Source organism: Tarenaya hassleriana, unplaced genomic scaffold (genome assembly GCF_000463585.1).
Source record: "Tarenaya hassleriana unplaced genomic scaffold, ASM46358v1 Cleome2, whole genome shotgun sequence".
NCBI classification, from domain to species: domain Eukaryota; kingdom Viridiplantae; phylum Streptophyta; class Magnoliopsida; order Brassicales; family Cleomaceae; genus Tarenaya; species Tarenaya hassleriana.
Window position 1 is genome coordinate 4,582,355 of NW_010965372.1, and position 12,048 is coordinate 4,594,402.

At 35.0% G+C, this 12,048-nt stretch overlaps 2 protein-coding genes across 5 annotated transcripts in view; one reads left to right on the forward strand and one right to left on the reverse strand.

Annotated features, from left to right (window-relative positions):
* Window positions 1-286: 286 nt before the first annotated feature.
* On the reverse strand, window positions 287-5,634 carry LOC104812250 (AP2-like ethylene-responsive transcription factor AIL1). Of its 2 annotated transcripts, XM_010539315.1 has the most exons (10): window positions 5,388-5,634; window positions 4,489-4,857; window positions 4,215-4,395; window positions 3,866-3,948; window positions 3,675-3,683; window positions 3,479-3,572; window positions 1,886-1,954; window positions 1,708-1,758; window positions 898-974; window positions 287-738 (listed from the first exon to the last, which is right to left on the reverse strand). In XM_010539315.1, the coding sequence occupies exons 1-10, from the start codon at window positions 5,569-5,571 to the stop codon at window positions 443-445; spliced, it is 1,413 nt and encodes a 470-aa protein (XP_010537617.1). In that variant the 5' UTR covers window positions 5,572-5,634; the 3' UTR covers window positions 287-442. The 2 variants fall into 2 exon arrangements, with proteins under 2 accessions (XP_010537617.1, XP_010537616.1); XM_010539314.1 differs by having other exon boundaries at window positions 4,215-4,857.
* A 2,106-nt stretch (window positions 5,635-7,740) lies between these two features.
* The window catches only part of LOC104812251 (exportin-T), a 5,534-nt gene continuing 1,226 nt past the window's right edge, over window positions 7,741-12,048 (forward strand). The window contains exons 1-11 of one of the 3 annotated variants that reach the window (XM_010539318.1): window positions 7,741-9,826; window positions 9,938-10,027; window positions 10,147-10,236; window positions 10,331-10,435; window positions 10,645-10,704; window positions 10,791-10,853; window positions 10,977-11,072; window positions 11,196-11,358; window positions 11,492-11,667; window positions 11,769-11,834; window positions 11,927-12,025. In XM_010539318.1, coding sequence (XP_010537620.1) covers window positions 8,102-9,826; window positions 9,938-10,027; window positions 10,147-10,236; window positions 10,331-10,435; window positions 10,645-10,704; window positions 10,791-10,853; window positions 10,977-11,072; window positions 11,196-11,358; window positions 11,492-11,667; window positions 11,769-11,834; window positions 11,927-12,025 — 2,733 coding nt within the window. In that variant the 5' untranslated portion in view covers window positions 7,741-8,101. Of the gene's footprint in view, window positions 9,827-9,937; window positions 10,028-10,146; window positions 10,237-10,330; window positions 10,436-10,644; window positions 10,705-10,790; window positions 10,854-10,976; window positions 11,073-11,195; window positions 11,363-11,491; window positions 11,668-11,768; window positions 11,835-11,926; window positions 12,026-12,048 lie in introns of those variants that run through there. The other 2 variants (XM_010539316.1, XM_010539317.1) reach the window with 2 other exon arrangements.

The window sequence follows — 12,048 nt, forward strand, 5'->3', positions numbered from 1 at the left end:
CCTTTAAATTTCAAAATCAAGAGAATATGCCACCGGCGAAGGAGGCGATTGAAGCATCACGCGCCGCCGAAGCACGTGGGACAGAGTCACGCGAAAAGAAGACGGAAGAGGGCACGCAATTTAAGACATAATATATATACATATATGTGTATATATACGGCTCTTTGAAGGCTCCCCTGCATTGTAGTACCACTCAATCTATGCAGAGTTTTGACTTGTTTCGATCAACGAAATAAAATTGTAAATTCACGACCTTAATTAGGAAAATTTTAATTTAAAAAAAAACTTGAAATCCAAAAAATCAATACGTACATAACCCAAGGTCATACTAACAGATGTATATGATGATACCTCCGTAAATATAAAATTATACTGTACTACATACTGACTAAAAACGTCTTGAATTGCAACGAAACAATCATAGGTTAATGCCAAAATGGAATCACGCGTTCCACAGAGCAAACATGGGGATAGTCTCACCATGATGATCATGATCTTGATCCTGACGATGGTGGTCATGATCATGATCATGTTGGTGCGAGTCTCCGGCGGCTTCACGGTGGTCATGGCCGCCGGAGTTGGTGGGAGAGCGTTTGGCCTGGTCGCCGGCGATGAGGGTAGAGCTCGAACAAATCCTCTTCACGTCGTATCGGCTAATGTCGAAGTTCGTCACAGCGTTCGTGCCCCTGAATTTGATCGCCGCTATATCGTATGCCTCTGCTGCTTCTTCTTGCGTGCCTGCGTACGCGTGAAAATTTATTATTATCTCCATGATTGTAGGAGTTTGGTGTAAACAAAATGCATGATATCGATTCGAATGCTATATATATATATATATACATATATACATATATATATATATATATATATACGAGAGTGATGAGAGATAAATCATACTAAAAGTGCCGAGGTACAAGTCCTTGTTTCCAGCGACTCTGCCGATTCGAGCTTGCCATCTTCCATGCTGATGATGCCTACAATTATAATTACCAATGGCTTTTCTCTTTAACATTATTTTCAAGTGCGAATATATACACCTTTATATATATATATATATATATGTAACCGAACTAAAATGAATGAAAAATACATAATAATATCGGAAATAAATTTGATCTAAAATCGGATTAATCAAATCCTAACCGTATAGAAAAAAGAAAAAAAACTCCGAACGAAACAAATTTGTTTGGAAAATAATTATTTTTTTAGTGACACTCAAATCTTAAAATCCTAACCTAATGAAAACGATATAAGGCTAAATACGCGTAGTTTTCACAGAACCAAAAAATTACACCTAAAAAATGTTAAACCCTAATAGGTCTATATATATAATAGCTTTTGTGCCTGTGTACTAACTCAACACATGCATGATCCAGGTACATGTGTGTATATATATATATATATATATACACAGAGACCATTCTACAGTGTGGATTCACGTGTAGGTTAAAAATAATTATACTTGCCCACATTAGCTCGAAACGATTGAATAATATTAAAGCTGCAAATAGAAAAAAAAAAAAAAAAAAGAGAGATGAATCACCCCCTCCCCGAAATTTTAAAAGTCAATTTCCTCTAACAAAAAACATTATATAATTTATTTAGTTTAAATAATTTATAAATATAGCTGCACCAAAGGAAATATCGAAGATATAACTTGTAAGAATAATAAAATCCGCGGGAAAAAAAATAATGGATCTGCTTAACCTCGTGACTCCTCTGTAGACCGAAGCTCCTCTTGAAAACCCACTGCTTTTCCTAATACATTTTTTTAAAGATATATACTAATTAAATTTAAATATAATGTTTAAGAAAATTACACACATTAGTTCAAGTAATTATATTGATTACGTGTGATAAATTAATATTGAACTTTTGCATTTACCTCCTTAGCATGGCTACAAATTCTTGCCTGTTCATGCTTTTCGTTTCCTCCAGTTCCTTCTCATAATTAAGCGTCAAAGCATTCATGCATGCATGCATATTGCATGCAACGATAATTAGTTTCATATCTAGATGTTATTATTTCAAAAACAAATATATATACATATACAAATCATTGATACAAAACCAAATAATTATATACCTGACGGACACATTTGTTTAGGGGTAAAATGATTATATATGCACATCTATTTTATATCATCCTATATACATATATGTGGACACAAATAATGGCCTTGAATATACATAATTATATGCATTCATCTATATATATATATGTGTGTGCAGGGCCGTCTCACAAATTTTTGGGGCTATGTACATATTTTAAATTTATATAAATTAATAAATTTAAAAATAATAATTTTAAATAAAATTAAAAAATTAAAAATCGTATTATTTCCAAAACTATTTAAAAATGATATAAATATATTTAATTTAACATAATATACCAATGAACTGCTATAATATATTTTAATTAGTTTTAATAAATATTTTTTTAATATATTTTATAGAAACAATCAGTTCTAATAAATGTTTTTTTATAACAATTATAATATATTTTGGTTTTAGTTGTTAAAAATAAATATTTTAATTTATTTAATAATAATAAAGATAATTAATAATAACAAAAGTTGTTACCATTTATAATTAATTTTAATTATTTTCTATTATTAATAATTATTAATTAATAAGGGGCCCCATAAATCTTGGGGGCCATGTTCCATCGCACCTTTTGAACATGCTAATAGACGGCTCTGCGTGTGTGTATATATAGTCCACCACTATATATGTTTTGAATATTACATCGTGTTTTCAGTTGTTTTGCCATTTAACGTAAAATTTATTATTTTCATATTAACTAAATTTTGTATATAAATTATTAAAAAAAACTTACATCCAAAATGTTATTACACAATTACTCTATTTAATTTCTTTCAAAATTATTGACTATAAATATTAAAAGAAATCATTGATATATACATATATATATATATATATATGCATTTTAGTTTTTCGTGTTCCATCACACAAACGTTTAAATGCCTTTCTATTATACTCTTTCACAGTTATATTTAATTTATCGTATATCACTCATAACTAATATGCACGTGCCAAATTTAAATGCAAAATTTAGATACAAAATATTATATATAAAGGTGGCTCAGATTATATAATGCCACACAGACCATTGCGGTCTCTAGTTCAAACGCCATTGGAATTTATTGGCATTTATATTATTGTTTATATTTTCGACGGTACCATATGTTAGACATGTATACATGTAGCTCGGATTATTTCATATAATTACACTATAGATTAGTAATTTAGTGGTGTGAATGACTTCAATCAATCTCATGTCATGCATGCATGCATGTATCATGTATGTGTGCATATATATGTTATACATGTTTATATGTGTTGTACTATATGTTATACATATTTTCGACGGTACTATATGTTATACATGTTTGTATGTGTTGTATAATAATGTATATACATAGGGAGGGAGAGTTCGTGTTGGGTCACCATCAAACTCACAGGGAAATTTAAGTGGGTGGTGGGACCCCAATACTTCAAGGCCGCTAAATCATAAGCCTTTGCTGCTTTCTCCTCCTTGTCATACCCACCTATCAAATCATATAGTCCTTTATATTTAAATTATATTCAAAAACCATATAATATAATGGTTACTTATCTTTATAATCAAATATATATAATAAGGTACTAACCAAGATAAACTGATTGAAGCGGAGAGACGTGTCGGAGCCAATAAAACAGTACATGAAATGAAAAACCAGTATAACTGTCAGTGAAATATATGTAGGAAATTAACAAGAAAAGGAAAAGCGACGCGAATTCACTAAATAAATAAGTTATATAAGAAAAAATAATAATATTTAAATTCGATTTCTTTGGTCACCTTGTCTTCCTTTCCTCGTTTGTCCTTCTTTCCTACAGCTATTGTCCCACAGATGAGCTTCGTATCTCCCTGTCCATCTATGCCTATATATATATATATATACGTATACGAAAACATTAATTTATAAATATAAATACCAATTATAACATGTTGATCACATGCACGTTTACTCTCTAAACCTTTTGATGACACACATGCATGTAAGATCTTTATCATTAATAATCTTTATATGAAATGTGACACATCGATCAATGCCTTTTCACATGGAAATGAGATTAACTACTTTAATATATTATTTGGACCGAGATGGATAATTATCATCACATTTATATGTAATTAAACAGCTTACCTAGTAACTCCTCGATATTGAGAAGTTCTTTGTCCGAAACTATCAGAGGATTTCCGAGGAATCGATTCTTTAACCGGACTTTTACCGATCGATCTCTTACGTGAATCATCTCCCTTAATCACTAATGGCTCGACATTATCTCCAATGTTGTCCGAAATCGTCCCATTGATCTCATTAGAATCTCCATATCGGCTCATGGTTAGAGACAACATCGAGCCATTAGCATTGTTATTATTAGCCTCTTCAATAGTAAAATCATCAATACTCGGATTACCTCTCTCCTCAGCGGCAATATCCAAGAGTGGTAGTGAAGAAGAGCCTTGACTTAACCAAGATTTGGACCCTGAAATCGAGCCTGCGGTCTCGAAAGGTCCGTAGCTCAACCTCGGGCTCGGGTCGCTCGGATAATGGTGCGGTGTAACTAGGGTTTGTTGATGGAGAATTAGGTCACTTGGGTTTGTGTTAAACATGTTGGTGCAATTGGCATCGGCTTGGTTATGGTATTGTTGGGATTGAGGATTTGATGATGAGAGGCAGCAACCCAATAAATCTTCATGATGATGATGATGAACATTTGAAACATGATCATTGGTTCCACCGTCGTTAGCTCCCACAAGATTAACATTGATATCATACCTCCACGCTACAAAGAAACATATATAGAGAAACAAATTCATCACCACATAATAAAAAGCATAAAATTTACGAAATATACATATACATATATATATATATATATATTTCAAATCTTTTAGGAACATAATAGACACATTTCAACCAAAAAAAACCGTCATAGAGACACACAGAAGGATTTTTTTTTTTCCTGGTCTTAGATGTAATTGTAAAGTATAATTAATTAAATTATTCGATTCCCCCAACTAATTAATGATAAGTTTCAAATTTTAATACTTTAGCAAGACAATAAATTCAGAGGATACGCCACAAAACCACTTTATTGAATCACATGATTTAAATTTCCATATGAGCTTATATATCAGTGGGTAATTTTGAGGTAAAAATACCAAGTTCTCGAGGAGTTAATTATTAAAAGTGCAAAATCAAGAGAAACAAGGAAGAATCCAAGATTCTTAATCTTGTAGAGGATATATATATTTATATATATATGAATATGTGCATACATATATATATATATAGGTATGTATATATATGTACCATGAAGGGGACGGGAGGTGGGATCGGAGGAGAAGAGAGAGCCGTCGGATCGGAGAGGCATAAGGGAAGTTTTTAAAGGTTGATCGGAGAATTCATCGCCGCCGTCAATTTGGTGTTCTTGTTCTTCTTCTTCTTCGCCAAGTCTCAAGTGAGGTGTCAATGAAAAACCCAACCACTTACTCATCTCTCTCTCTCTCTCCGACACGGAATCAGGGCAACTTCTCCTCTCTCTCTCTCTCTCTCTCTCTCTCTCTCTCTCTCTCTCTCTCTCTATCTATCTGCAGTGTTGTGTATATATAATATCTATATTATATATATAGACATACGGTGGTTTGATATATCGGCTCGTGTAAATGATTTTCTTAGTTTCTTTTTTCTTTTTTCTTGAATAACAGTGTTTTGTAAGACAAATTCATTGAACCTAAAGATGAAATTAATACGTAGAGATTTAATGGGTTCATGTTTAGGGTTTATATCTATAAAATTTTCGTTTTATAATGAATAATGATTAGTGCGCAAAATAATCACAAGGGTTCGTAACTCCTTTGTACTTGCCTTCGTCAAGATGAAGCATCAAGGGACAATACAATTAATTTTTTTGGAAACTATATATTATTCTATACCAAAAATAAAATATCATAGCTCCGTATATATATATATATATATATTATTATATATATATTTATAAAAAGAGACATAAATGGTAGCGGTGTTGCTTTGTCGTCGCATACTTTGGAGTTTGGTCTCTCTCTCTGAAGGCTCTGTGCTTTGTCTTGATTTTCGTGCTCCTCCGACCTTTACTCGATACATAAATCCATACATATATATATATATATATACACATGTGAGAATTAAAAGCTTTTTTAACAATTAGAAAAAAAAATGGGAACTAATAATCACCAAACAAATTAACCTACCTGTTTTTTTTTGTCAGCCAACCTGAATTAATCATAAATGCAATTTTATTGGGGTATTTGTTTTTCTTTTCCAAAAATTGACAAGAATGTTTGTTTAGAGCGTTTTGACGATTTCATAAAAATATTTGATTAAATTTCTTTTGAATTATATTCTCTAGTTATTCTTAAATTTTACAAACTATTTTTTTAATTGGAAACATTTATATGAATCGGTCTGAATGGTACTGTTTTTAACATATTTCAAAATACAATCATTAAGATTAAAAGATTATTTCAGATATTTCTCATGTTTGTCTTCACTATAATATATATATATATAAAAAGATTAGAATATTTTATTTTTGTTTGTAAAAATCATAGCATAATACGATATATCCTTATCAGATTCCTTGATTCACAAGAAAACATAGATTAAAAGGGGAGAGAAACCTACGGACACCAAATCCTACAATATATAACCATATAATGAAAAAGGAAATCTCCAAACCCTTTAACAATCAGGACGTATCGTTTTCTTCTTCTTCTTCATCATCATCTCACTATATATAGATGATATACCCATCGATGCTTACGAATTATCTATTAGAAAAACTCGATACCAGTCAGACAAAAGAGCAATGGATCGTCGTTTCAGACAATTGCCGGAGACGCCCGACTCACACTACGCTTTGGCCAGGAAGCTGTCGGCAGAGATATACGAAGCTCAGCGACTCGGCATAGGTCGTTGGAACGAGAATCGCATCGACATCGAGCGTGTCCTCGAGGAACGTCGACGAGCCGATGGTGTTCATCTCTCGATCCGTGAACGCATGTTCTATCTCGGACCTCGTGATCATGGCTCGACCTCTTCTCCGCCTTCTCAAGACGACGGGTCCAAACCATGACGACGATGACGACGACTTGCGAGGGTAGAAGAGAAGTGATGCTTTAGAGTGCATAGTCGGTTTGATAGGGTTCGGTTTAGTTTTGGTTTGGATTCGTATTTGATAATTTTCTGTTTACAAGATATTTAAATTAATTATATCATATCGGTTTATATATCGTAACACAATTATTTATTATTCAATTTGATTTTGAATGACTAAACCGGAATGGTCACACCTCATCTTTCGAAATTCAGAGTTGATACTTTAACAATGGTATTAGCTTTAGGGTTCCTTTAAACAACGGTATGCCATCAAATTAAATCATGGAAATATAATTTGTCGCATAATTAATAAAAAAAAAATGGAAGCTTTGGGCTTTTAACGATTCAAATGTCAGGCCCAATTTATCGAATCCAAGTCATTAAAAAGCTGGTGAATATATATATATATATAATATGTATATATATGGAATATTTACAATTAAAATATAATAAATGCATTAATTAGAAATATTAATATTCACAACGCCTTCAAAAGTCGGCCAAGTTTCTTCGCATAGATTTTCCCGAGGGGAAATTACTATAAATTTGGCGAACAACGGAAAAAGGAAAGAACTTTGATCTAGAATTCGGAGAATCTCCGCATAGGTCTACCCTCTCCCTCCTCCACATCGCCACAAAAACCGGAAAATCAAGAACCCTAGTTTCTCATTATTGCGACGATTCATATTTTTCTGCAAGCTCTTGTGATTGAACTCAACTTCAGAATCCCTACTCGCGTTTTCGGGCTCGGAATCTGATCCGGGAAGAGACCTTTGTAGGAGAACGAGCTCCAGATCAGGACACGGTGTTGTCTTGAAGCTTTGTTGAACTTTATGCAATAAATTGACAAGATTTAAGGATTTGGTTTTAGGGTTTTTGGTGGGTTAGCAATGGATGACCTTGAGAAGGCGATACTGATTAGTTTCGATGAATCGGGTGTTGTTGATTCGGCGTTAAAGTCCCATGCGGTTGCTTATTGTCAGCAAATCAAGGACACTCCGTCTATATGTCGTATATGTATTGAGAAGCTCTGGTTCTGTAACCTTGTTCAAGTTCAGTTCTGGTCCTTGCAGACTCTGCAGGATGTTATAAGGGTCAAGTATGGATCCATTAGCTCCGACGAGAAGAGTTATGTAAGAAAATCAACGTTTTCGATGGCGTGTCTGGAGCTGGTTGGTAATGAGAGTGCTGTTAGAGTTGGGGAAGGACCGGCATTCATAAAAAACAAGCTTGCTCAGGTTTTGGTTACTTTGATCTGTTTAGAGTACCCTTTGGTTTGGTCGTCTGTGTTTCTTGATTTTCTGCCTCATTTGAGCAAAGGGGCAGTTGTGATCGACATGTTTTGTCGGATTTTGAATGCTTTGGATAATGAGTTGATTAGCTTGGATTGTCCTCGGACCCCTGAAGATATGTCTGTGGCTACCCGTGTCAAGGATGCAATGAGGCAGCAATGTATACCTCAGATTGCTAGAGCATGGTATGACATTGTCTCGTTGTACAGGAGTTCAGATCCCGACCTCTCTTCCACCGTGTTAGATTGCACGAGAAGATTTGTCTCTTGGATTGATATTGGATTGATCGCAAATGATGCATTTATCCCATTACTGTTTGACTTAGTTTTGTCAGATGGATTGTCTGATCAGCTCCGGAGTGCAGCAGCTGGGTGTATATTGGCCATGGTTTCTAAGGGAATGGATCGACAATCAAAACTCCCCCTTTTACAGACTCTACAAATAAACTGTGTTTTTGGGTTAGTGTCTGAGGATGTTGATTCAGAGTTGGTATCAAAAGTTTCGGCTCTGCTGACTGGATATGCCGTCGAGGTTTTAGAATGCCACAAAAGATTGAACTCGGAGGATACCAAGGCGATTTCCATGGAGTTGCTGAATGAAGTCCTGCCATCTGTTTTTTATGTAATGCAGAACTGTGAAGTGGATGCTACTTTTAGCACTGTTCAGTTTCTCCTGGGTTATGTTTCCACTCTCAAAGGCCTTCCTGCTTTAAAGGAGAAGCAACTGCTCCACATTACTCAGATTCTTGAAGTGATTAGAACCCAAATTTGTTATGATCCCATGTATCGGAATAACCTTGATGCACCGGATAAAATCGGATTGGAAAAGGAAGATTCAATGTCCGAGTTTAGAAAAGATTTGTTTGTCTTATTGCGTACAGTGGGCCGTGTTGCTCCTGATATTACTCAGCATTTTATCCGAAATGCACTAGTAAGTGCTGTTAAATCTTGTTCCGAGAGAAATGTCGAAGAAGTGGAAGCTGCCCTTTCACTTCTTTATTCACTCGGAGAATCTATGACCGATGAGGCACTGAAAACTGGTTCTGGATGTTTGGGTGAATTAATTTTAATGCTCTTGTCTACACGGTTACCCGGCCATTCTCACAGGCTAGTTGCACTTGTTTACTTGGAAAACTTAACAAGATACATGAAGTTTATTCAAGAAAACACCCAATACATTCCCATGGTTCTTGGGGCTTTCCTTGATGAAAGAGGTTTGCACCATCAGAACATCCATGTGAGTAGTAGAGCTAGTTATTTGTTCATGAGAGTTGCGAAACTATTGAAATCGAAACTCGTCCCATTCATTGACATGATACTGCAGGTAAGGAACTGCTTCCTTCTAGTTCAAAACTTGTTTGATCTTTTCGTTGCTTCGTTATTAGTTTGTTTGTTTGGTTGTTTCCCTAAACTATAAATCTTTGGTAACAATCAGAGTCTCCAAGATAGAGTTGCCCAGCTGACGAGCATGAATTTTGCATCAAGAGAACTTTCAGGAACTGAAGATAACAATCACATTTTTGAGGTTATGAATACCGTTTCTCCTGGAGTTAAAATCATTTCGTCGTCTACTTAGTTGGAAAAATTATGTCCCTGCTCTGTCAACTAAACTTTTTCTCCAACTATCAATCTTACTTCCTGCAGGCGATTGGTTTACTCATCGGGTTGGAGGATGTGCCATCTGAAAAGCAGTCAGATTACCTGTCTTGTCTGCTCACCCCTCTCTGTCAGCAGGTTTTCTTTCCTATTCTTCTCTTGTTTACATGACACTCTCGGGGAGTAGTATTATTCCAAATTGGTTTATGCTCTTTCCATTTGCTTGCACCAGATTGGGTCATCGCTAATGCAGGCAAAAGTGGCGAGTCCCGAAGACTTCCCCATGAAAATCGCTAATGTCCAGTCTGCGGTGGTAGCTATAAATGCTCTCAGCAAGGTCTCCTCTCTTTCCTTTTTTTCCTATACCGGATGCATTTGAAATGGATTTGATTTATTTCAGCTGCAAATTCCCGAGCTTATCCGGTTAATTATTTTCCCATATCCAAGTTTATCCTGAAACACATCTATCTATCTTTAAGATATTGTTACTCTGTATTCTTGTTTTTTCTTTCTCTTGACATGTTCTTATGTGCATTTGAAATCCAGGGATTCAGCGAGCGTCTTGTGACTGCAAGTCGTCCTAGAATCGGTTTTATGTTCAAGCAGGTTCTTATGAGAGATCTCTTTCTCTTTCTCTTTCAATTTTTTTTAGCTGTGATGTTTTTTCTGATAAATATTTCTCTGTGATGTAGACGTTAGACATGCTCCTAAGGATTGTAATTGAGTTTCCAAAAGTCGAGACCCTGAAAAGTAAGGTATGAGATCATTTATATGTTAATGATCAGATATATTTTAATATTTATGGGTTGTTTTTTATGAAAAGGTGATAGTGCTTTAGATTTTTCTTATTCAATGGTTTGATTTCATGCTCTCTGTAGGTCACATCTTTCATGCACCGAATGGTCGACACCCTTGGAGCTTCTGTGTTCCCTTACCTTCCCATGGCTTTGGAACAGCTACTTGCTGAAAGAGAGGTATAAACAACCTTAATAAAACACGTCCTCTTCTGTTTTTTGCTTGCTTTATGGGATTTTCTTTCATATGAAACTGGTAACTTGCTTGAAATCTAATCTTATTGTGATTGTGTGATGTTGCAGCCAAAAGAAATGGTTGATTTCCTACTATTACTCAATCAGCTTATCTGCAAGTTCAACACCTCTCTTCATTATATACTTGAAGAAATGTATCCTGCCATTGCTGGTAGGATATTTAACATTATTCCAAGAGATGGGTTTCAATCGAATCCTGGGACCCCACCACTGAGGTATTTTTCCTGGTTTTGGAAATCTTAATCTCCGTTCTAGTTTTTCCACCAGTGAATGCTTGTGTATGTTTCCATTCCACCCGGAAATATGTCAGCTGTAGGCCCGTAGCTGATAAAAATCTCTCTGGTAGGAAACTCAGGAATTGATGGAACTTCAGAGGACGCTGTACACATTTCTTCATGTGATAACCACACACGACCTCTCCTCGGTTTTCTTAACGCCCAAGAGTAGGGGATACCTAGAACCGATGATGCAGCTGCTTTTGTACAGTTCTTGTTATCACAAGGATATACTTGTAAGAAAGGTTTGTGTAACACCCGCCTTTCCATTTCAGTTTTTCCGACTCGGGTCATTATTTTGTCTTACTTTCTTACCCTCTTCTTTAATCTTTGCTGTAAAAAATAGGCATGTGTGCAAATATTTACGAGGCTAATCAAAGACTGGTGCTCAAACCCTAATATCGAGGAGAAGGTTTACACACTTGTTATTACTCACTAAATTTTATCAATTCCCCCTTTATATTGCAGGACCGTCTTTTGTAATTGAGAATCATTTGCTTTCAGGTTCCGGGTTTTCAGAAATTCATGATTGAAGCTTTTGCTACAAACTGCTGTCTGCACAGTGTGCTAGATAAATCCTTTGAGTTCAGTGATGCAAATACTGTAAGCATTACCCTCTCTTTCCC